A 21,610-nucleotide genomic window follows, 5' to 3' on the forward strand; every position below is an offset into this window, starting at 1 on the left:
AGGGCCGACGCAGGGACCTTAGTAGTCAAGAAGCGTCGTTAATCTGATACAATACAATACGGAATTATTTGCCAAATACTTTGAGAAATGCTAGCCTACCAGAGTTCAAAAGTAAGATTAAAAGCTTCTTATTGGAAAATATTGAATTAGATCCTAGCTTCTTCTACCGATAGTTCTCTATGTTTTGTTTTATTAATTTACGTTTGTTTTCTTTTCTTTTCCCTTCTTCTTCTTTTCTTTTCTTACCTTATATTTCTTTTCTTGATGAATGAATGAATACTGTCACCCGTTACGGCCAGTGGTCTCTTAGGGTGTAGTTAATTTACAGTACGTGATTTGTTCTTTGTTTTAACAAACTGAAACTGAAACATACACAAGGTCTGTCCGAATGTAAACTTGTTTCTGATTGGTGGATTATTTTTGCTGAAAAATCATAAGCCTTCTTAGATCCTTGTAGTTATGTAGATTACTTTACACAACGACAGTGTAACATCGCTGTTACTCTTTTGATTTCAACGCTGGAAAGGAGTCATTTTCAGAATGTTTTTAGATAGAAGAGGGGATAAGGTATGCTCGTGAAACCGATCTAGATGGCACTGGAAAAGAGAAATTTTTGGCTATTTTTGTAGTTTTGTTGCATACTTAGAATCTTGGTTAGACTTCTTGGTTAGACTTCTTGGTTAGAATCTTGGTTGCATACTTTTTATAGATAATAATAATGAGGCTACAGTAACCAGAATTTTCAAAGATTTTGACTAGGAAACAAAAAACTCTCCCCGTCTTTCTCTTGTGCTTTGCATTGTATGCTCTGGTCACTTGTAAAAAAATCTCACTGAACGGTCTGGGATTAAATCAAACAGTTCGTGGTAACGAACTGTAGTAAGGAGCTACCCGGCTCAATAGAAACCAAAACTCTAAAAAATGGAATTTTGATACCAATAGCTACATCAAAAGAATCGCATTTTAATGCTGATTTTAAATATATAAGTTTCATCAAGTTTAGTCTTACGCACCAAAAGTTACGAGCCTGAGAAAATTTGTGTTATTTTAGAAAATAGGGGGAAACACCCCCTAAAAGTTACAAAAATTACACCATCAGATTCAGCGTATCAGAGAACCCTACTGTAGAAGTTTCAAGCTCCTATCTACAAAAATGTGGAACTTTGTATTTTTTGCCAGAAGGCAGATCACGGATGCGTGTTTATTTGTTTTTTCTTTTTTTTTTCTTTTTCTTTTTTCTTTTTCCCAGGGGTGATCAGTTGTCCTAGAATGTTGCGAGAGGGCTCATTCTAACGGAAATGAAAAGTTCTAGTGCCCTTTTTAAGTGACCAAAAAAATTGGAGGGCACCTAGGCCCCCTCCCACGCTAATTATTTTCCCAAAGTCAACGGATCAAAATTCTGAGATAGCCATTTTATTCAGCGTAGTCGAAAAACCTTATAACTATGTCTTTGGGGACGACTTACTCCTCCACAGTCCCCGTGGGAGGGGCTACAAGTTACAAACTTTAACCAGTGCTTACATATAGTAATGGTTATTGGGAAGTGTACAGGTGTTTTCAGGAGGATTTTTTGGTTGGGGGAGGGGTTGAAAAGAGGAGGATATACTGGGGGAACTTTCCATCGAGGAATTTGACATGGGGGAAGAAAATTTCCATGAAGGGAGCGCAGGATTTACTAGCATTATTTAAAAAAAAAAAAACAATGAAAAAATAAATATTAAGAAGTTTTTTTCATCTGGAAGTAAGGAGCAGCATTAAAAATTAAAACGAACAGAAATTATTACCCATATGAGGGGCTCACCTCCTCCTAATACCTCGCTCTTTACGCTAAAGTATTTTTAGTAATGTCAACTATTTATTCTACGGCTTTTGTGATTCAGGGGTCATTCTTAATGAATTGGGCCAAAATTTAAGATTTAGTATAAAGAGAGAGGTACTGACGAGGGGGCGAACCCTCTCATATGTGTAATAAAAACATGAGAATAAAAAATTATTTACGTAAGCTAGTTTATAAGTTACGTATATCTTTTACTAATAAAAAGATTCGTTAAAAAATTAAAAGTTCTAGTTGCCTTTTTTATTAACCAAAAAATTGGAGGGCAACTATGCTTCCTCCTCCGCTCTTTTTTCTCGAAATCATTCGATCAAAATTATGACAAAGCCATTTAGCCAAAAAAAAAAAAAAAAATATACAAATTTCGTTTTAATTATTTCTCTGCGGAGAGCCAAAATCAAAACATGCATTGATTCGAAAACGTTCAGAAATTAAATAAAAAAACAAGTTTTTTCAACTGAAAGTAAGGAGCGACATTAAAACTTAAAACGAACAGAAATTACTTCGTATATGAAAGGGGCTGCTTCCTCATTAACGCCCCGCTCTTTACGCTAAAGTTTTTTACTGTTTTAAAAAGAAGAGTTGAGAGAAAGAGTCAAACTATAGCGTAAAGAGCGGGGCGTTGATGAGGAAGCAGCCCCTTTCATATACGAAGTAATTTCTGTTCGTTTTAAGTTTTAATGTCGCTCCTTACTTTCAGTTGAAAAAACTTGTTTTTTTTTTTATTGAATTACCATCTTAGGCCTCTTAGGCTTCTATTTTATGCTTTGGTTCTTTAATAGAGTCGTAGGCGTGTAGGTTTTAACAATTCAAGTCTATTTACCACTTCATGGATATTTTTTTTACGTTTTATGGCCAAAGCCTTTAACATGAAATTGACTGGTGTGTGCTATTACTATCATGTCAGTAATCTCACTGACAGTACAATGTCAACGTCAGTGACACATGCCTATCACTGGCAGTACAATGTCAACGTCAGTGACACATGCCTGTCACTGACAGTACAATGTCAACGTCAGTGACACATGCCTGTCACTGACAGTGCAATATCAACGTCAGTGACACATGCCTGACATGTGTGTTATTCATGTGAGATGAGTAACAAATACTGTTAATAACAAACAGCAAGTTCAACAAATCTTAAAAATGTGTATTATACAAAATGTACGGTGAACATTGTGATGATATCTTGCCTTCATTGTTTTTACGTGGCTCTGCCTCTTGTAAAATCGGTGTGCTTTTTTATTTTTCAGTCAATGGAAGAGGTCACCTTTTGGGCAACGCTTGGATTGACCTTAGTTATCCTTCTAGTACCTGTGATTGCTTACAGGTTTTATTTAGTTGATACTCAGCCAACGCTGTCAGACAGAGTCCGTCTCAAGCAGAGACTGTCAGCTAAATCACTTGGGTACGTTATATCGTATTTTGTTCTTAAATGGCTTTCTTACTACGTACTTAATTTCCTATGCTGAGTTTCCCAACTTTTCGCACTAACATTATTTAAAAAGCATAAAACTTGATGATCATTATATAATATCATCACGGGTTTTTAGGGGATTTATTTTCAATTTGTTTTCTAAATTACTTAATTACATTTTCAGGGTTTCGTTTCTTGCTGCTTTTTAGATTTTTCCATGGCGTAGCATAAGCTTGCGTAACATAAAATTGTATGTAGAGCACGAGTTTGTGTGGTACTATCTACATCACGGACTAAGTATGCTGCGTAAGATTACATAAAGTAGCGTAAAGTCTTAGGCTATGCCAGTTTGGGTTCTATGACGTATTGTGAAAGAACTTATAGAGCTGGACAGCCGTAGAGCTTAAACCGTAGCCAAATATTTTAAGTTGAATAAACCCTGATGCTAAATGAAGAAAATTTGTTTGGCAAAACCACCAAGTGGTATAAGCTTGATGAATTAAATGAAATTATATAAGTTGAACCTCAGTGGTAATTGCTTTCCAAAAATACAGAATTGAAGATATTCAAACTTAAACAAGTCACCGCAGGGATAAATTTGGCTGGGTTTGCTAAAAAAAAATGCTACTTTTGTCCATTCTGTTATTTTTCCGCTATGTATATTTCATCTCCTAGTTTCATTTATAACCATCATTATAGACCATCATTTTCTATTGTACATAACCTACGTAATGTCCTTACAAAATATCTGGTATATAATAGATTAAGAAATACGGTGGCAACAAAATTTAATTTGACTGAACTTAGCAAAAGGCACTTGTCACATAGCGAACGACCAATCTTGTCACGAATTCACACCGTTGGTATGAATTCGAGTGATTTAGACTGTCACTGATTATCATGTACCCAAAAATATGAAAAATATGCTTACTATAATTTGGTTTCAATATGCCAACCTACCACTGGGTTTTCCCTCCAAAATAATACCCTTAGAAAAGAAATTAGAAAACGAATTGAAATAAAGTTATGCTGCTTTAATTAGTGAGAGTAGAGTAAATGGAACTAGCCAAGCCATCGCCTTAACAGAACCTATTGACCTATTTTATTTTAATTAAACTGATTGTCTTATCGAGCCAACTTCTACAGTAAAGCTACCATTAAATTATCACAAGATATTACAAAAATATTTATTAAAATTAGACTAGAGTAAAAACCAAAATTAATACCGTGTCAAGCCGAAGTTATTGCAACGAAGTTATCGCTGAGTTATCCCGAAAATATTCGCTAAAATTGTCATGCTATACTATGTAAGTTTTCAAAAAGGAAAAAACTGAAGAAATGGGTAAGACTCTTATTAAGGATCCGGCCTATGCAAGTAAAAAATTTTTAGGAATCCAAGTTACAAAAAGGATTTTTGTGTCACAATCTCTGTTTCCTAAAAAAAATGTTTTCAAGTGGACTTCTGGCTAAAGATTTAGACGATATGAAAATTAATTGACTAATTACCGATTTCTATCACAGATTCGCGATATCCCGGCAATTTGACTCTATTGAAAGCGCACAAATTCCCGAAAATACAGTTTTATGTGAAAAATTCAAACTTGCTTTATTACAATTGAATGAGCCCTCTCTCGAGTCTTTACGACCAACCCATCTATACGAAGTAGTAAAAAAAGACAAAAACTCACGGCTAGACCCTTCTTTGCTACATTTCTGCCAGGGGGGGGGGCTTTATGAGGAGGATATAGCGCATTTTGGCAAAAATGAGGAACTTGTATATATGTTGAAAATCAAACAAGATTTAAACAGATTAGACCAATGATTGGACCTGCTTAGTCCATAAGAATTCCAACTGTAAATCTAACTTTTATTAATAAATTTCGCGTGAAGTTTGTGAATTTTCGAAACGATAATTTTAGCTTTGCATTGATCTTACCTACCGTTTGTCCTTCTAAATTCTGGCCCTTTTTTCAAAAATTTCTAGGTTTGTATTATTTCCGAGGACTGTTCTAGGCGGGTGTGAAAGGGGTTTATTTCGATGTAGGAATGGTATTTTGTGAGTGGAGGGGGGGGAGAGTGGATATTCTAAAAGAACGTTTGTTTGGAAGATATGTTCAAACATCTGACTGATTATATTAACTGATTAACTAATTCACACACTAAATGTAACATGGGTTGTTGTAAAACTTCTATTTGCGACCTAGCCTCTTAGACAATTGCCTCTTAAACCCCTAATAGCAGTGAAAACACCTAAAATCGATTTTGTATTTTCACTCTCTCCTGCGATTTTGCGGCCTAGTCTCTTGAGCAGCCGTAGCAGAAATGATCTATCACATCCTCCATTATCTTAAAGAATGGGTAAGAATATTGAGTCATGCTTATAGTGGGAAATTAAGGAAAATCGGCAGTATTTAAATCGGCAGAAAATACTGCTTACCAAGCGTAAGCAGTTTGCTTACACTTGGACATGGATTTTCACAAGGTGCATGGTTATTCTTAACTTTAGCTTGGGTCTGACAAGAGTCGAATTCCCCTTCATTAACTTAATGCTCGTCCATCTCAAAGAGTATAGGGAACTTATAATTATAGAAAGTTGCGATTGTATTGAAAAGAAAATTATCAACGCCACTGTCTTTTGGTAACTTTGTTTCTAAAACCTCTCCTTACTTTTCTTTCTAGACGCTCTACCATGCAGAGGAGGGTAAAGAAAGCAGAATCCTTCGCCAGTAGGCTTGCCAGGTTAAATTAAGCTGTCTAACTAAGCCTCTCAAAATTTTCCGAAATTTTGTCTCTAAAAGTATTTGTTTTGAAACAAAAACCTGACTTTATAGCTTACAGAGAATTTACAGCTCCTAACATTGCAGGTTATTCATATCAACTATCCCACTTTCCTTGGAATTCTGAGCTTTTTTTAGTGAAGTCACCAGGCGATGTACTGTCTGCATTGATAGTAGTGTTTAATCCTTATCTTCTCAAGGTAAATTGGCAAAGATCCAACTCTCATAGGTTTCCCGCACTTTTTTCCCTCAATGGAGAGCTGAGCTCATGTATGTTGGGTAAAAGAAAAATAAAAATTAGCTCTTAAGTACAAGTATGAAGAAAATAAATGATCAAAACGACAAAATTAGGAACGATTGTACAGTAAAATTAGAAACCTAGTAAAGAACCAACCATCCATTTTTTGGCTCAACCGACAATATCAATGTGTTTTTATCGGTGAACATTTGATTTATTTCTACTCGATTCATCAATCAATCAATCAATTTATTCATTCTGAAATACTTATAATAATTTAAACGTGTGTTTGGCCTATGAAGTTTGACTCGTTGTGGGCCATAAAACCAACTATAGGTTAAATCAAGGTAGACATACAAATAAAGAAAGGGGCGAAAAGGCACTGGCGTAAAAACACATGAAAAAACAAGACATAATAATAATAATAGTGATAATCAGAAAAACAAGTAAAGAAAACAGAAAAAAACAAGTTTGCATCAGAATATAAAAGAACGAGGACTTCAAAATTTTGGTACATCTTGAAGATAGTTTCAAAAGTGAGGAGAGAGATATATCAAATGAAATATAATTTCAAAGCGAAATTTAGTGAAAAACGGTGGATCTCTAGCTGTCATCGATCAATGTTAGGTACAATACACTTCCGTGAAGAATAACGTCGTAGTGAGGGTGATAAGGACAGGTAATTAGAAACTGGATACATGGCAATAAGGTCCACTGGTATAGTGAATAAGCTGAAGGTTCAAAACATTTAATTGTGTTTAAAATCAATGAAACATTTCCGTTTATGCACAGCGGTAAATATATTATTGGTACTCTGTTTTAGATAAATATCTCAGATATAATACTAAAATAAAACTCTTAATTTGTTTAGATAGGAAACTTTCCTATAGGGGAAGCTTCCGAGAATTTTGTATATCTGCGAGGCTCGTTTGTTCTCGCTCAACACATTTTACAGTCATCTAGCAGAGCTCCGTTTTAAAACAGATCTTAACCCAAGACCACTTTTCTTGCTTATAACAAAGTTGGTGAAGTAGTTATTTTTAAGCTCTATTTCAACTTCCCTTACTTAAACCATCCATCAGAATCCCGCAAATGAAATAATGTCTTGTCATTTAGGTTATTTTTTTGATTCTAGGGTTGCTAAATCTCGGGACAATCTTAGAACACCGTCTATACGGCGCAGTCGAAGGTCACTCAGAAGTGGCTACGCTTTTTCTCACCAGGAGGGCTTTGGTCGTCTTATCACGTCTGGAAAAATCATGCGCAGACCCAAAACGGATCCTTCCAACGTTCAAGGTAGGAATATTCAAGGAAATTGATAAATCTTTTTTTATCTTTCTTTTTTCAATTTTATCCTTCTCAAACTAACACTGATTAAGATGCCCTTAAACCCCCACATTTAGTCGAGTGATAATTTGTCGAGTGTAGAAAAAGTATTTTCTGTTTAGTGAGAAGATGCATTATTTTGCATTTTTGTTTCGTATTAATGATGTACTGATTTCGTTAAGAACTAATAATATGAAAATAAAACATTTTTATCATCATGGCCTCATCTTAGGCCTTTTCGTACCTGAAAATCAGGGTTGTGTCTGATTTTTCTTTGGTTGTTTAAAAGTTATAAAGTTTTTTGGACACCATCACGTTTTCGTCACTTTAGTTACGATGAACCATTAGAATTAAGAAGCGTAAAGAATTAAGAAAATTCTGCTGCGCTTTTCCATCAGTAACAATTCAAACATCAACGGCGGTGCTATATCTTTTTCGCTGTTTTGAAGTGTTTAACCCACGTTTCATTTTTTTTAATTTTTTTTTCTGTTTTAAATCTTTTTTTGTCATTTTTTTTGCGATGTAAATGGATGTGTTAATTTTCACTTAACCAATTCAAGCAATCAGATTCGATTTTTAAAAAATTTGCCAAACTTGCCATTTATTTAAAAAAAATAATTTATTTGAAAATTTTGAAAATTGTTATTTACTGTTGAAGTTTGAAAATCCATTTTTAACTGTATCTGTTAATTTGACAAGAAGTGCAAATTTAGCATTTTTTTTGCTTATGAAAATCTTTTTGAAATTAAGACTTTCTTTATCTTATCTATTTCAATCATGTGTTTTAACCTTTAGTTTCATATTTGTTTTCTATTCTCCAAGACGATAACTAACTTTTCGAATAAGGAAATTCTTTTTATTAGATAGTGGAAAACGATGAAAAAAGATACTGGACATTTCCATCACGTACACAGTGATCGTCATCAGCAGGAATACTCTGAGGACGGTATTTCTGCGTCATGACGATCACTTTGCATATGATCAAAATACCAGTATATTTTTTCATTGTTTTTTCCGCTATCTACTAAAAGGATTTATCCCTATTTGAACTGTTGTTTATCATCATGGAAAGGCAGTGTGGTCTTCGAAATTATATATTCCCGATAAAAAAAATACCTTAGATAGCCTTAAATCGTATTGTCCAGCGAAATAAGGATTAAATCCTGTAGAATCGCTCGCTAGTGATGACGATGGTTGGACGTCTCAACGGCATCCCCCTCAGCTCGCCACGGCTTCGATGACCATTCTCCATCAACAGCTCTTTTAAAGGCAGCAGTACTAGGGGTAGTGACCGCTTCTTCGGTGAGCGAATTCCACAAACTTACTATTCTGTTAGTGAAGAAGTTATTGCGTAGTCTAGTGGCAGCTCTCTTCTGATATAGTTTTCGATTATGCCCCCTAGTTCTGGCCGATTTGTCAAGTAGAAATGGTTTTAAGGGAGAGCTAGAATTCAGGACCTTATCCGTCGTGAAAATATCACCTCTTTTACGTCTATAGACAAGAGTGGGTAGTTTCAGTTTCGTTAGACGGGATGAGCAGTTTAAGTATTTGCTTCCATCAATTGGTTTCCCAGTCCGTCTCTAAACTCATTCTAACTTCTGCTGGTCATCTGTTTCCAAAAAGACCCCTAGATCCCTCGTACATTTTTTGTTAATTTGTGCTCCAAAAGCTCTGAAGACTTTGTCATTGTCTCTTTAGAAGTATTTTACCATTTCCCTTTCTCTCTGGCGACTAGCGTAAGCTCCTTACGCCACTCCGCAGCAACTCCAAATATTATTAGTAATTAATTAGCATTTTTTTTCGTATAAACCTGAAACTATACATCACGCATTCATGTAAAAATAAAAATTGTGCGCAAAATATATTTCAATATATAGTTCTATCGGAATATAATTGTATGAATGAGGAGTAACAGGTTGAAATTATTTTTTGTATCCCTCCTTCGTTCGAAATAACTTCTACTATCTATTCCTGCTCATTGACCACCAGTCTGCGCTCCTTAGTCTGCTCCTCAACTAGTTGGTATGGTAATCTGTAATTAGTGGGCAAGTTTTTTATAAAGGTTTAAATATGAATTTAATTCACAAAGTTTAAATAATAATCAAATATTCTGAACCAGGTAATGTGAGAAATACTCACTTGGTTTTAGGCTTCAGTTGGCTATAACGTAAAACACCTGTTTTGAGGGGGGCGAAGATTTGTGATCGGCGAGTTCTTATTGAAATACGTAATTATATAAGTTGATACTCGCCTGTTTATTATCAGTAGTAATTGTATTTATTACAAAATATTCCTGGGGCATGTAGTGATTTGTGATTTATCAAAGTTGTCTACAAGAACTAGGAACTTCTGTCTTTGCAGGTGCAACTGGCAATGGCGCTTCCTACGGCAGGCGATTTTTTCCAAGTGAAGTGATATTTGCGCAAGTGCATAACAATAGACACTCTGTGCACGGCATGGGCGGAGTTTGAAAATTGATTTCATAATGAAATAATTTAGGTTGTGAGAAATCCATAAAGGAGTGCTGTGTATTGTTTCTTGTCTCTTTTTTTATAGCTCAATATAGGGGTATAGCCAGATCTACATTTCTAAGAGTTTGATTACGGGGGTGGAGAAAGTGGCGCATATATTACATGATTGGGAAAAGAGATTTCTGCGAATGGTTTTTAGTTCTTTCAACAGTAAATATATGAAATAATATTTTAGAAGAAATCGTACTGCCTATTTAAAGGGGACGCAAGATCTTGTTTTAAAGTTTCACAACCTGTGCTCTAGAAAAAGCCATAAACCTGTGGGATATCGTTTTTTTATCATTGTCGTAATTTAAAATAGTAACTAATTCTACTACTGAAACTAAGGACTAGTCGTTAATGACTATATTACAAAAATAATTAAATGAAAATGTGATTACAAAGTGATCACCTTTTTTTTTTACAAATATGCTTTTATCATTGGCAAACTTGGAAATCTGACTAGTGGAAGGGGGGTGCTTAAGACAATTAAAAATTGAAAAAATACAGAAGAAAAAAGGAAAAGAAAAGATAAAACTTTAGAAAAGTCCCAATAGTTACAAAATGCGCATATCAAACTATCAAGTTTGCAATAGTCAAGCAGTTGTTTTTTCAAAGATCAAAATAGATTATTAAAAAAAAAATATCCTGTGTATTTATATTTGTTTTGACGTGGACTTGTAGAGGAAGGGGATTGAGTCTCTAACTCTTCTCACTTTAAAATATTATACTGCTGAATATTATACTAATCTGAAGCCTCCCCCTCAAATCAGGCTTTGGCCCTAGCTATATCGCTTTGCCGAACTCTTTTTTCCGTGTCCGTCCTTATTTCTTGTTTTGTCTACAGTATTAGCTGTTTGTTTAGATACGTACGCTGGAAATTTAAAGGATAATATTTGCTAATTTGCATATGAATTACCCAAAAGTCTGGTAAATTTTCCCTCTCCCCCTACGTACTTCCCTGTCTTTGTTACATAGCTTTTATAACTACCAGTGTATTTTTGCTCTGTTAAGACCGCTTTAGGAGCACTTGAATGGTGCAGGGGCCCCCAAAATTCCCTAAAGTGGTTCCAGAGGGGCCTGAAATGGCCCTAGGGCCTTGGGGTTGCTTTAGGGGAAACTAGAACCTCTCTAGGAAGACTATGTTTTTTGCTGTTTTTGCTCTGTCTTTATTTTGCTCTGTTAAGCTAGAAAGTCGTTTTCACAAATGTTGGAATGAGATACATTGCCTCAGATTTTTATTTATTTTCTTTTTCTGTTTAATAAGGGCTAAAACTAACTAATAAGACTTGTTTTAATTGATTCCTCATTCAAAATGATGTTTGCTTCTATTGCGTATTTGTATTTTTTAAATTGGCTTACAAGTTATGCTCTGCTTATATCTAGGTGCTAAAACTCCCAAACAGAATCTAAACTGTATTTAGGGGACAAAATGATGGGTAAATAGGGACAAAACAAAACATTATTTAAGATTTTTTTGTTGTTTCAAAATTAAGAAAATATTAGAGCAGTATCACGTTTTTATCAGTGTTGTCACATTGAGCCATTAAAATGAGTGAGCAAATTTGACAGCACTTTTCATCCATTGATTATGGTTTTAGCTTATTTTTCCGGATTTTTTACACAATTTTTCTGATTTATTTTGCGCTCATAGCTACAAAAACTCCATAATTGTACATAGAGGTGTTTTTAACAAAATATTGAATTCCTTTCTTTTATCAGATTTCTGAATTGAATTGAACTTCATTTAAGAATACAATAAGACATTTAAATCGATAATTAGTAGCCGTTCAAGCTCTTGTGTAGGCTGTAGAAGGTAGTGTAAACTAATTGGTAATTAAAAAATTTTACAACGATTTTCCTCTATAAAAATTCAAATGTTAAAAAAAATCAATTAATTCACAAAAAAAAAACCTTCAGAGGAAAGCAATAACAAATTAAAAATTTTAGAACGTTTTTCCTCCGTAAAAATTCAAATGTTTAAAGTCCAGTGATTCTCTAAAAAAAGAACACCTTCAAAGGAAAGCGATAACAAATTAAAAATTTTACAACATTTTTCCTCCATAAAAATTCAAATATTAAAAATCAATTGATTCCCAAAAACCGGAGACTTTCAAAGAAAGCAATAACAAATAAAAAAATTTAAAACGTTTTCTCTGAAAAAATCAAAGATTAAAAATCAATTGATTCCCAAAAAAGTACACATTCAAAGGAAAGCAATACCAATTTAAAAATTTTACATCGTTTTTTTATCCGTAAAAATTCAAATATTAAAAATCAATTGATTCCCAAAAACTTACACCTTCAAAGGAAAGCAATAACAAATTGAAAAATTTTAAAACGTTTTTCCTCCGTAAAAATTCAAACATTAAAAATCAACTGATTCCTAAAAAACTACACCTTCAGCGGAACGCAATAAGAGAATTTAAAATTCTACAACGTTTTTCCTCCGCAAAAATCCAAATATTAAAAATCAAATGATTCCCAAAAAAGTACTCCTTCAAAGGAAAGCAATAATAAATTAAAATTTTATAATAAAATTCAAATATTTGGAATAAATAATTTGTTAAGAATAATAAAATTCAAACATTAAAATTCAAGTGGTTCCCAAAAAAGGACACCTTCAAAGGAAAGCAATGACTTATTAATCTGTTTAGATCTAAGGGTTTTTAGCTTATATTTTGCTGTTTTTTCATCCCCGCTTTTTTTTTATTTGGCTTGACACCTTAAGGTACCAAAAACTGCTTTACTCTAATTTGAATTTTTTTAATCAAATTAGAATATTTTTTTTTTAATTTCATAAGATTTTAACCCATTCAAAAAGTCAGAATTCACTTTACTGTCCTTGTAGTGCCTCGGGGTTAAAATAGTAACTTTATAAATAGTTTATTTTTCAAAATTACCCGAACTTCAATTTCCAGTGGAAATTTTTCATTTCTAAGAGGTTACAGCTGAATTTGGGAAAAATAAGAAATTATCTGAGAAATTACTCTCAGAACCGTAACAAGAAATTTATTAGTATCTCATTGTTTTGATTGTAGATTTGGATTAAAACAGCATTAGTCTAAGACCAGTTTCAAGGGAAATTTATGAAGCAAAACCTATTCTACCTAGTCCTCCCATACTAAATAAAGATAGTATTTCAGACTACAGGATTATTCGGTGAAATACGTAAAAAAAACCCGTGAATACTACTTTAAAAGAATCCTATAATTCTTACTTGTCTCATTCCTAAAGGCGCTTTGCTTTAAGTTATCCCAAACGAGTCCTCTAGTGGAGTAATGTAGAGCCATCTTATTTATTGCCATTACATTTTAAAATACCGCTAATCATTGCTTCTTTATCGTTTAAACAGCGAGTGCTAATCGAGTGACGAGAAAAAAAATATATGGGCTAGGATTTGTTTATGCTAAAAACTATCATTACAGTTAAACTGCTTCCACTTAAAGGTCAAAACTGATGGATGTGATAAGTGTCTTGACATGAAAATCTGATGATTTTTCATTCAGAAAGTACATTTCAATAGACTTTGGTAAATGCATTTTTCCAATCCCGAAGTTATCCCTTTTCTTGTTTGATTTTAGTACGATCTTGTTCAAGGGCGCCGGCAGAAAATTTTCCAGGGGGGGGGTGAAAGTTAAAATATCAGTGGTGGCTGGGTGACAAGGAATATATTTTAGGAATTTTTTTCGCAAGAATAAGTTTATTTTAAATAATTCTAGGAAAAACTCAAATAAAAATAGCAATTAAATTGTATGCAAAATGAAACAAGACTTGTAGATTTCGTAAGCATGCATTTGAATTTTGATTTAGGAATGAAGAATTTCTCGTTCAGGATGTCCATCTTAACAGATTTTAGCAAAACAATTCTACTAATTCTGAAATCTATCCAATTTGGCAGATATTTGAATTCATTCCTCACAAATTTCCTTACTATTGTATTCACAAATTTCATTACTATTGTATTCGACATGGTTGATTTGGTTCTTTGGGCTTTACCTTTTTTTTTTTTTTTTTTTTTTTTTTTTTTTTTTTTTTTTTTTTTTTTTTTTTTTTTTTTCAGGCTCAGTAGTATCATTTCATAAAATTAAGGTGGGGAGTAAATTTATTTTTCGAAATAAAAGGGGAGCAATTTTTCCAATTTTTGTTACGAAAATTGCAAAAAAAAAAAGATGTTTTACCAAAGAAGTATTTTTCAAAATTTACGCGGGGGTGCAAACGATGCGGAGCAGGATGAATTCCTCCTTCCCCGAATTGACGCCCAAATTCAGGTTCTATATCATCCCTTTGTATGGAGTTCAAACCCCACATTCTCTGTTATTTATCTTACAATAGTTTTGTGGATAATTTTATATATTTTTAAATTCTTCGGGTTTTAATTATTGTCATATATTTTTGATTATTGTTCGTTTATCCTCCAAAACATGCTGTATGTATATGAGTGTGTTTTGTTTTAAAATAGATGTTTTTGTACATCTGAAGCCAGTATTCCTCTTCCCCGGTTTTATTTTCTGGTATTACAATTGTCTTTTGATTTCTATACTTTTTTTACTTTGACCCCCCGCCCCTCCCCTTAAAATTTATTTATTTAAATTTATCATCGTAGTTTTAAACTAAAAAACACAGAACCAATTTTGTTTTTACACCGCCAGGTTTATACAAAAATACATTTACGTCTTTACAGGGGGGGGGGGGGGGAGGGTCCTAGAGAATCACCCAAAGATGCGTCAATTCCTGAAAAAATATTGGCCTAAAAATGCCTATTTTCCATCTGTCTTATCCCTAGTAAAAATATTCCTCTGAGCAGTATTCATCAATTATCAGAAAATATTCTGTTTGTCTTATTTTAAAAGTGTTTCTTCCTTTTTTGTTTGTTTGAAACGCATGGCTTGTCTCATTTCGTTCAATAATAATACTTAAGTGCCTGGTTTGATTATGTTGTTTAATGCTTTTATAAAGATGTAAATAAGCGCAGCATTGCGATGACCAAAATTGTGTAAATAGTTTGTTAATCCTCAAAGATTCTACTGAATATTTTCTTACAACGTTTCGTCTTTTTTTTTGTCTAGTCGTTATTTTGAATGTCTGCGGGTTCGTTACTCATAAGAAATGCGCTAATTGTACTTAGAAATTTAGTGTTTCAGTTTTGTCTTGTTGTTTGTTTTATTATTGTTATAATTAAGTACTTTATTTACCAAAAAAAAGTTTATTTGAACAGCTTTCTGGTCATGTTGCTTATTTCAACCTAGAAAAGCTATTTAAACGTTCAGAAACCGCCCCATTACCTTATTTCCTACTAATGTGTACAGTGGATAAACTTGAACGAAACTTAGGTCAAACCGGACTGTGAAATTAAGTCAAGCTGAAATTGGTCCTGCCAGATGTACAAACTGCAATTAAAAATAAGAAGGTATTGCACTAACCATTAGAAGTAGACCGACCCTACTCGAACTCGGGAAAACCTTGGATCTGTCTCCAAACCAAGATGACTAGGAATTCTATTAATTTTGTATCTAGAAGGCCCAAACCTCAAACACTGACAATTCTTTAAATGTCTTAACTTAAAATTCAAAATGTCGCAGAAACTAATCCTTATATTTTATAAAACTACATATTAAGCGTAAAGTTTAATTGTATGTTTAACACAGTCTGATATTGTTTGTAAATTATCCAAAAACTTACTTAAGGTTAACTTCCTTTTTTTAGTGTAAAGATTCGATGAAACACAACAGGAGTCTTAGCAATTACCTTTGTTTGTAGGAAGCGATTGAAACTGTCATTAAAGGTATTTTATAGTAATTGTCTCAAGGGAGTTTCAAGCTACGTAAGTAATAAGATAATAACCTAGCATAGATAATTATGTATGTTTCGTGTTTGAGTCCTGTTAAGCTAGGTACGACCTTAAAATAAGTCCTTTTAAACTGGGCTAACATAGAATCCATAAATCAATTATAATCATCGATTTGAATTTCTCGATCACCATAAGAAAGCTATTAAAAAAATAAAAATGGAGCCTAGAGAATAAAGTTCTGAACAAATATGAACTGACTTTAGAAAAACTGAATTAATTCATTTTTAAAACGTATTACTTGCTCGTTTTGTTGATGTTATACCGGCTAGTCTATACTTAAAATTCTTAAGTTACTTAAAATCCTAAGCAGAACTCGATTCTGTTTGGTAATGCCTATGTTGTACACAATTTTTTTCCGTATGATCACATGCCGTAACTTTAAGTCATAAATTAAGCGACTTTATCAACCATTTTCTAAGCGAAATGCTTAACTTATTCTACGTTTAGTATCTTACTTAAACAAGTCCTTTCGCACTAGGCTAACATCAGAATCTATAATAATTGTCTAAAATCACCATAATTATCCTCAAGCCAACTATTTGAAAATCAATGTCAATCTAATCAGGTATGAAAACTTCCGAGGGATGATTAATTAATTTATTTTATAAAATATTGTAATTTTTCATTGATAACTTACATTTTGCTGATGCTGTAGTTAGTTTTCCCTAAGGCAGCGTAAATTTCTAATTAGAATTAAAGTCTATTTAGCAATGTCTTAGCGTATCTTAAAGTCACAAGTTGAGCAGCTTTATGGAACCAAAGTGATCTCCTAAGATAAGTGGTCAAATTACGCTAAGTTAAGGTTAAATTACATTACGTTAAAGTTAATTAATGTATTTTCGAAATATTTTAATTAGCCATCCATAAATTTGATTTAGTTGCTGCTGTAGTAACGTATCCCTAAGGTATGGTAAATCAAACAGTTCGTGATACCAAACTATAAGGAGCGACCCGGCTCAATAGTAACCGAAACTCTAAAAAAGGAATTTTGATACCAATAGTTACATCAAAAGAATCGCATTTTATGCTGATTTTAAATATATAAGTTTCATCGAGTTTAGTTATACCCATCAAAAGTTACGACCCTGAGAAAATTGGACTCATTTTAGAAAATAAGGGGAAACACCCCCTAAAGTCATAGAATCTCAACGAAAATCACATCATCAGATTTAGCGTATCATAAAACTATTGTAAAATTTTCAAGCTCCTATCTACAAAAATGTGGAATTTTTAATTTTTTGCCAGAAGACAAATCACGGATGTGTGATTGTTTGTTTTGTTTTTTTTCCTGGCGTGACCGCATCGACCCAGTTTTCCTAAAATGTCGCGAGAGGACTCATTCTAAAGGAAATTCAAAGTTCTAGTGGCCTTTCTTAGTGACCATAAAATTGGAGGGCACCTAGTCCCCCTCCCACGCTCAGTTTTCCTGAAGCCATTGGATCAAAATTTAGAGCTAAACATTTTGTTCAATATAGTCTAAAAACTTAATAATTATGTCTCTGGGGACGATTTAATCTCCCCCAGTCCCTGGGGGGGGGCTTCAAGTTGCAAACTTTGGCCATTGTTTACATATAGTAATGGTTATCGAAAAATGTAGAGAAGTTTTCAAGGAGACTTTTTCGCGTTGAGGGGGGGGGTTACTTGAGAAGATAGTTCCATGGAGGAAGTTATCATGAGGGAAGAGAAAGAAACCGAAAATCCTGATTTTCTAGCATTATTAAAAAAAAAAAACATTGAGAAAATAAAAAAGTTTGTCAACTGGAAGTAAGGAGCAGCATTAAAAGCTAAAACGACCAGAAATTATTACGTATATAGGGGGATTCGTCTCCTCCCCAATACCTCGCTTACACTAAAGTATTTTTAGTAATTTCGACTATTTATTCTACGGCCTTTGTGATTCAGGGGCTATTCTTAAAGAATTGGGAAACAATTCAAGCTTTAGTGTAAAGGGCAAGGTATTGACGAGGGGGCAAACCTCCTCCTATACGTAACAAAAATATACAAACATAGAAGTTCATTACGTAAGTTAATTCGTAAGTTATGCATATTTATTACTAATAAAAACGCCCGCAAAAAATAAAAGGTTCTAGTTGCACTTTTAAGGAACCAAAAATTGGAGGGCAACTAGGCCGCCTCCCCCATCCTTATTTTTATCAAAATCAACCGATCAAAACTATGAGCAAGCCATTCAACCAAAAAAAATAATAATAATATGCAAATTTCGTCTTAATTATTCATGTGCGATTAGCCAAAATCAAAACATGCATTAATTCTAAAACGTTCAAAAATTAAATTAAAAAAATGTTCTTTTAACTGCAAATAAGGCGTGACCTTAAAACTTAAAACGAACGGAAATTATTTCGTATATGATAGGGGCTATCCCCTCCTCAACGCCTCAATCTTTACGCTAAAGTTTTTATTGTTATAAAAAGTAGTGTTGTAAGAAATAGTCAAACAGATTCTGGGTATTTCCAAATCGGGGAATTCACTGGATTTTTGCTCGGATCGATAAACTATGAACAATGTGTTTCTTATCTCCGGAAATATTTCCCATGGAAAGGAGAAATCCTTTATTAGGAATAGTCTTAGAGTTATTACCAGAGTGGTATGTAGCAATGCTATTGGTTATTGCTCTATTACGCACTCCTGGTTGTTGCATTGCTATTAATTTTCTGACGTGAGCTAGACAAGGACAGGTTAAGTTAGGTATTGAACTCAGTGAAGAGTATCGGCTTTAGATCTTTCATTCGCAAATGATTTTACTAGCGATTTATCGGTCCCATTTTTAAAACTGAATGATAATGATTCACCATATCGTTTCTTTGGGAGGGATTTCTGAGGACCCACTATTACTCTTCATATATTTTCTTTAGTTTTTTCCTCAAACTATGTTCAAGGTGCGGGAGAGATTACTTCGGCTTGAAACACTGAGTTCAACTTCAACTAGCGAAAATAAGGGATCAAACAGTTCGTGGTAACGAACTGTAGTAAGGAGCGATTCGGCTCAATAGTAACCAAAACTCTAAAAAATAAAATTTTGATACCAATAGCTATATCAAAAGAATCGAATTTTAATGCGGATTTTAAATATATAAGTTTCATCAAGTTTAGTCTTACCCATCAAAAGTTACGAGCCTGAGAAAATTTGCCCTATTTTAGAAAATAGGGGAAAACACCTCCTAAAAGTCATAGAATCTTAACGAAAATCACACCATCAGATTCAGCGTATCATTGAACTCTTTTGTAGAAGTTGCAAGCTCCTATCTACAAAAATGTGGAATTTTGTATTTTTTGCCAGAAGGCCGATCACGGATGCGTGTTTGTTTGTTTTGTTTTTTTTTTCCAGGGGTGATCCTATCGACCCAGTGGTGCTAGAATCTTGCGAGAGGGCTCATTCTAACGGAAATGAAAAGTTCTAGTTCCCTTTTTAAGTGACCAGAAAAATTGGAGGGCATCTAGGCCCCCTCCCACGCTAATTGTTTTCCCAAAGTCAACGGATCAACATTCTGAGATAGTCATTTTATTCAGCGTGGTCGAAAAACCTTATAACTATGTCATTGGGGACGACTTACTCCGCCACTGTCCCCGTGGGAGGGGCTACAAGTTACAAACTTTGACCAGTGCTTACATTTAGTAATGCTTATTGGGAAATGTACATACGTTTTCAGGGGATTTTTTGGGTTGGGGGGAGGGGTTGACAAGAGAGGGATATGTTGGGGGGACTTTTCATCGAGGAATTTGTCATGGGGGAAGAAAATTTCCATGAAGGGAGTGCAGGATTTTCTAGCATTATTTAAAAACAACAATGAAAAAATAAATATCAAAAGTTTTTTTTTTCAATTGGAAGTGAGGAGCAGCATTAAAACTTAAAACGAACAGAAATTATTACGCATATAAGGGGCTCACCTCCTCCTAATACCTCGCTCTTTACGCTAAAGTATTTTTAGTGATTCTAACTATTTATTCTACGGCTTTTGTGATTCAGGAGTCATTCTTAATGAATTGGGACAAAATTTAATATTTAGTGTAAAGAGTGAGGTACTGACGAGGGGGTGAACCCCTCATATCTATATATATAAAAATAAGTTGTGTGTCTGTCTGTCAGGTGACGTCATATTTCTGTGTCGACTGACGTCATTAAGTTAGTTATCGTCATTTTTGCTATGACGGTGACGTTATTAACGGTATTTAAGACATTTGTTCACGGAAAAATGTTTAATTGTAAAATGACTGAAGAACCTACAATGGCAACAGCCGAGGAAGCTGCTCAAAGAGTTTGCGTTCCGAGGAATCACAAGAACAGCAAGAAAACAGGCTTGCAGCTGATAGAGAAAGTAAGAAAAGAAAGCGTGCCGGGGAATCACAAGAACAGCAAGAAAACGGGCTTGCGGCTAAAGAACGCAAAACCGCGCAGTTAGATGAAAATCCACCTGGACAGCGAGAGTCAAAACATATCAAAACTGAAAATGATAGCGATGGTGATTGGGTTTGGGATTTTGACTTGGATAAGGTCATCAATGCCTACCAGATTTAAGTTAAAAAAACAAAGGTTTGTCGATATGTACTTCATAGTGACGCTGAAAAATAAAGAAGAAAAAGAAAACTGAAAAAAGAAAAAAGGTAAAAAACTAAAAAGAAAAAACACTCAAAGAGAAATTACAGACCGGGACACAAATGACGACCGAGACAGAGGGAATATAAGTGACGACCGGGAACCTCAAAGAGAAATTACAGACTGGGACACCCGGACACAAATCACGACCGGGATACAGGGAATATAAATGACGACCGGGATACAACTACAACGGGGACGCCGGGGGCACAGGCGGGATATATAAATGACGACCGGGACACAGGGATTGTTCAAATAGAAATTACAGACCGGGACACAAATGACGACCGGGACACAGGGAATATAAATGACGACCGGGACACTCAAAGAGAAATTACAAACTGGGACACCGGGACACAAATGACGACCGGGACACAGGGAATATAAATGACGACGGGACACAGGGACACATCATTAGAATAATGAGGTATAGATCTGAATACGGATTGTTTTTCCCATGGCCAATTATATGTTGCATGTTCAAGAGTCAGTAAACCTGACAATCTATTTATATGCACAGACAATGGGACAGCGAAGAATGTTGTATATTCGCATGTTTTACGTAGTTAAAAACATATATTTATATTTATCTCTATTCACAGGTGGGACACAGGGACACAACTACAATGGCGCGTAACGACTTACGCGCTCGGGGGGGGGGGGGGCTTGGGGGGGTGCGAAGCGCCCCACCAACTAGATGTTGGGGTGGCGCGAAGCGCCACCCCAACAGCTAGTATGTAATAAAAACATGAGATTACAAAAGTTCGTTACGTAAGCTAATTTATAAGTTACGTTTATCTTTTACTAGTAAAATATTCGTAAAAATTATCCTCAAGCCAACTATTTGAAAATCAATGTCAATCTAATCAGGTATGAAAACTTCCTAGGGATGATTAATTAATTTATTTTATAAAATATTGTAATCGTTCATTTATAACTTACAGTTTGTTGATGCTGTAGTGAGTTTTCCCTAAGGCAGCGTGAATTTCTAATTAGAACTAAAGACTATTTAGCAATATCTTAGCGTATCTTCGTTGTAGCGGCT

General features: G+C 34.3%; 1 protein-coding gene and 1 long non-coding RNA gene across 2 annotated transcripts in view; one reads left to right on the forward strand and one right to left on the reverse strand.

Annotated features, from left to right (window-relative positions):
• LOC136035474 (uncharacterized) overlaps positions 1–14,162 on the reverse strand; it is a 68,681-nt gene extending 54,519 nt beyond the window's left edge. Inside the window, exon 1 of the long non-coding RNA XR_010619449.1 lies at positions 14,102–14,162. This is a non-coding gene — a long non-coding RNA (uncharacterized LOC136035474). The remainder of the gene's footprint in view (positions 1–14,101) is intronic.
• The window catches only part of LOC136035471 (phospholipid-transporting ATPase ID-like), a gene marked incomplete in the record, with an annotated part of 145,321 nt that extends 130,000 nt beyond the window's left edge, over positions 1–15,321 (forward strand). The window contains 3 exon segments of the mRNA XM_065717286.1: positions 3,088–3,242; positions 7,402–7,562; positions 9,954–15,321. Coding sequence (XP_065573358.1) covers positions 3,088–3,242; positions 7,402–7,562; positions 9,954–10,063 — 426 coding nt within the window.
• Between the last annotated feature and the right edge of the window lie 6,289 nt (positions 15,322–21,610).

The sequence above is a fragment of the Artemia franciscana genome, chromosome 14 (assembly GCF_032884065.1).
Source record: "Artemia franciscana chromosome 14, ASM3288406v1, whole genome shotgun sequence".
Classification (NCBI taxonomy): Eukaryota; Metazoa; Arthropoda; class Branchiopoda; order Anostraca; family Artemiidae; genus Artemia; species Artemia franciscana.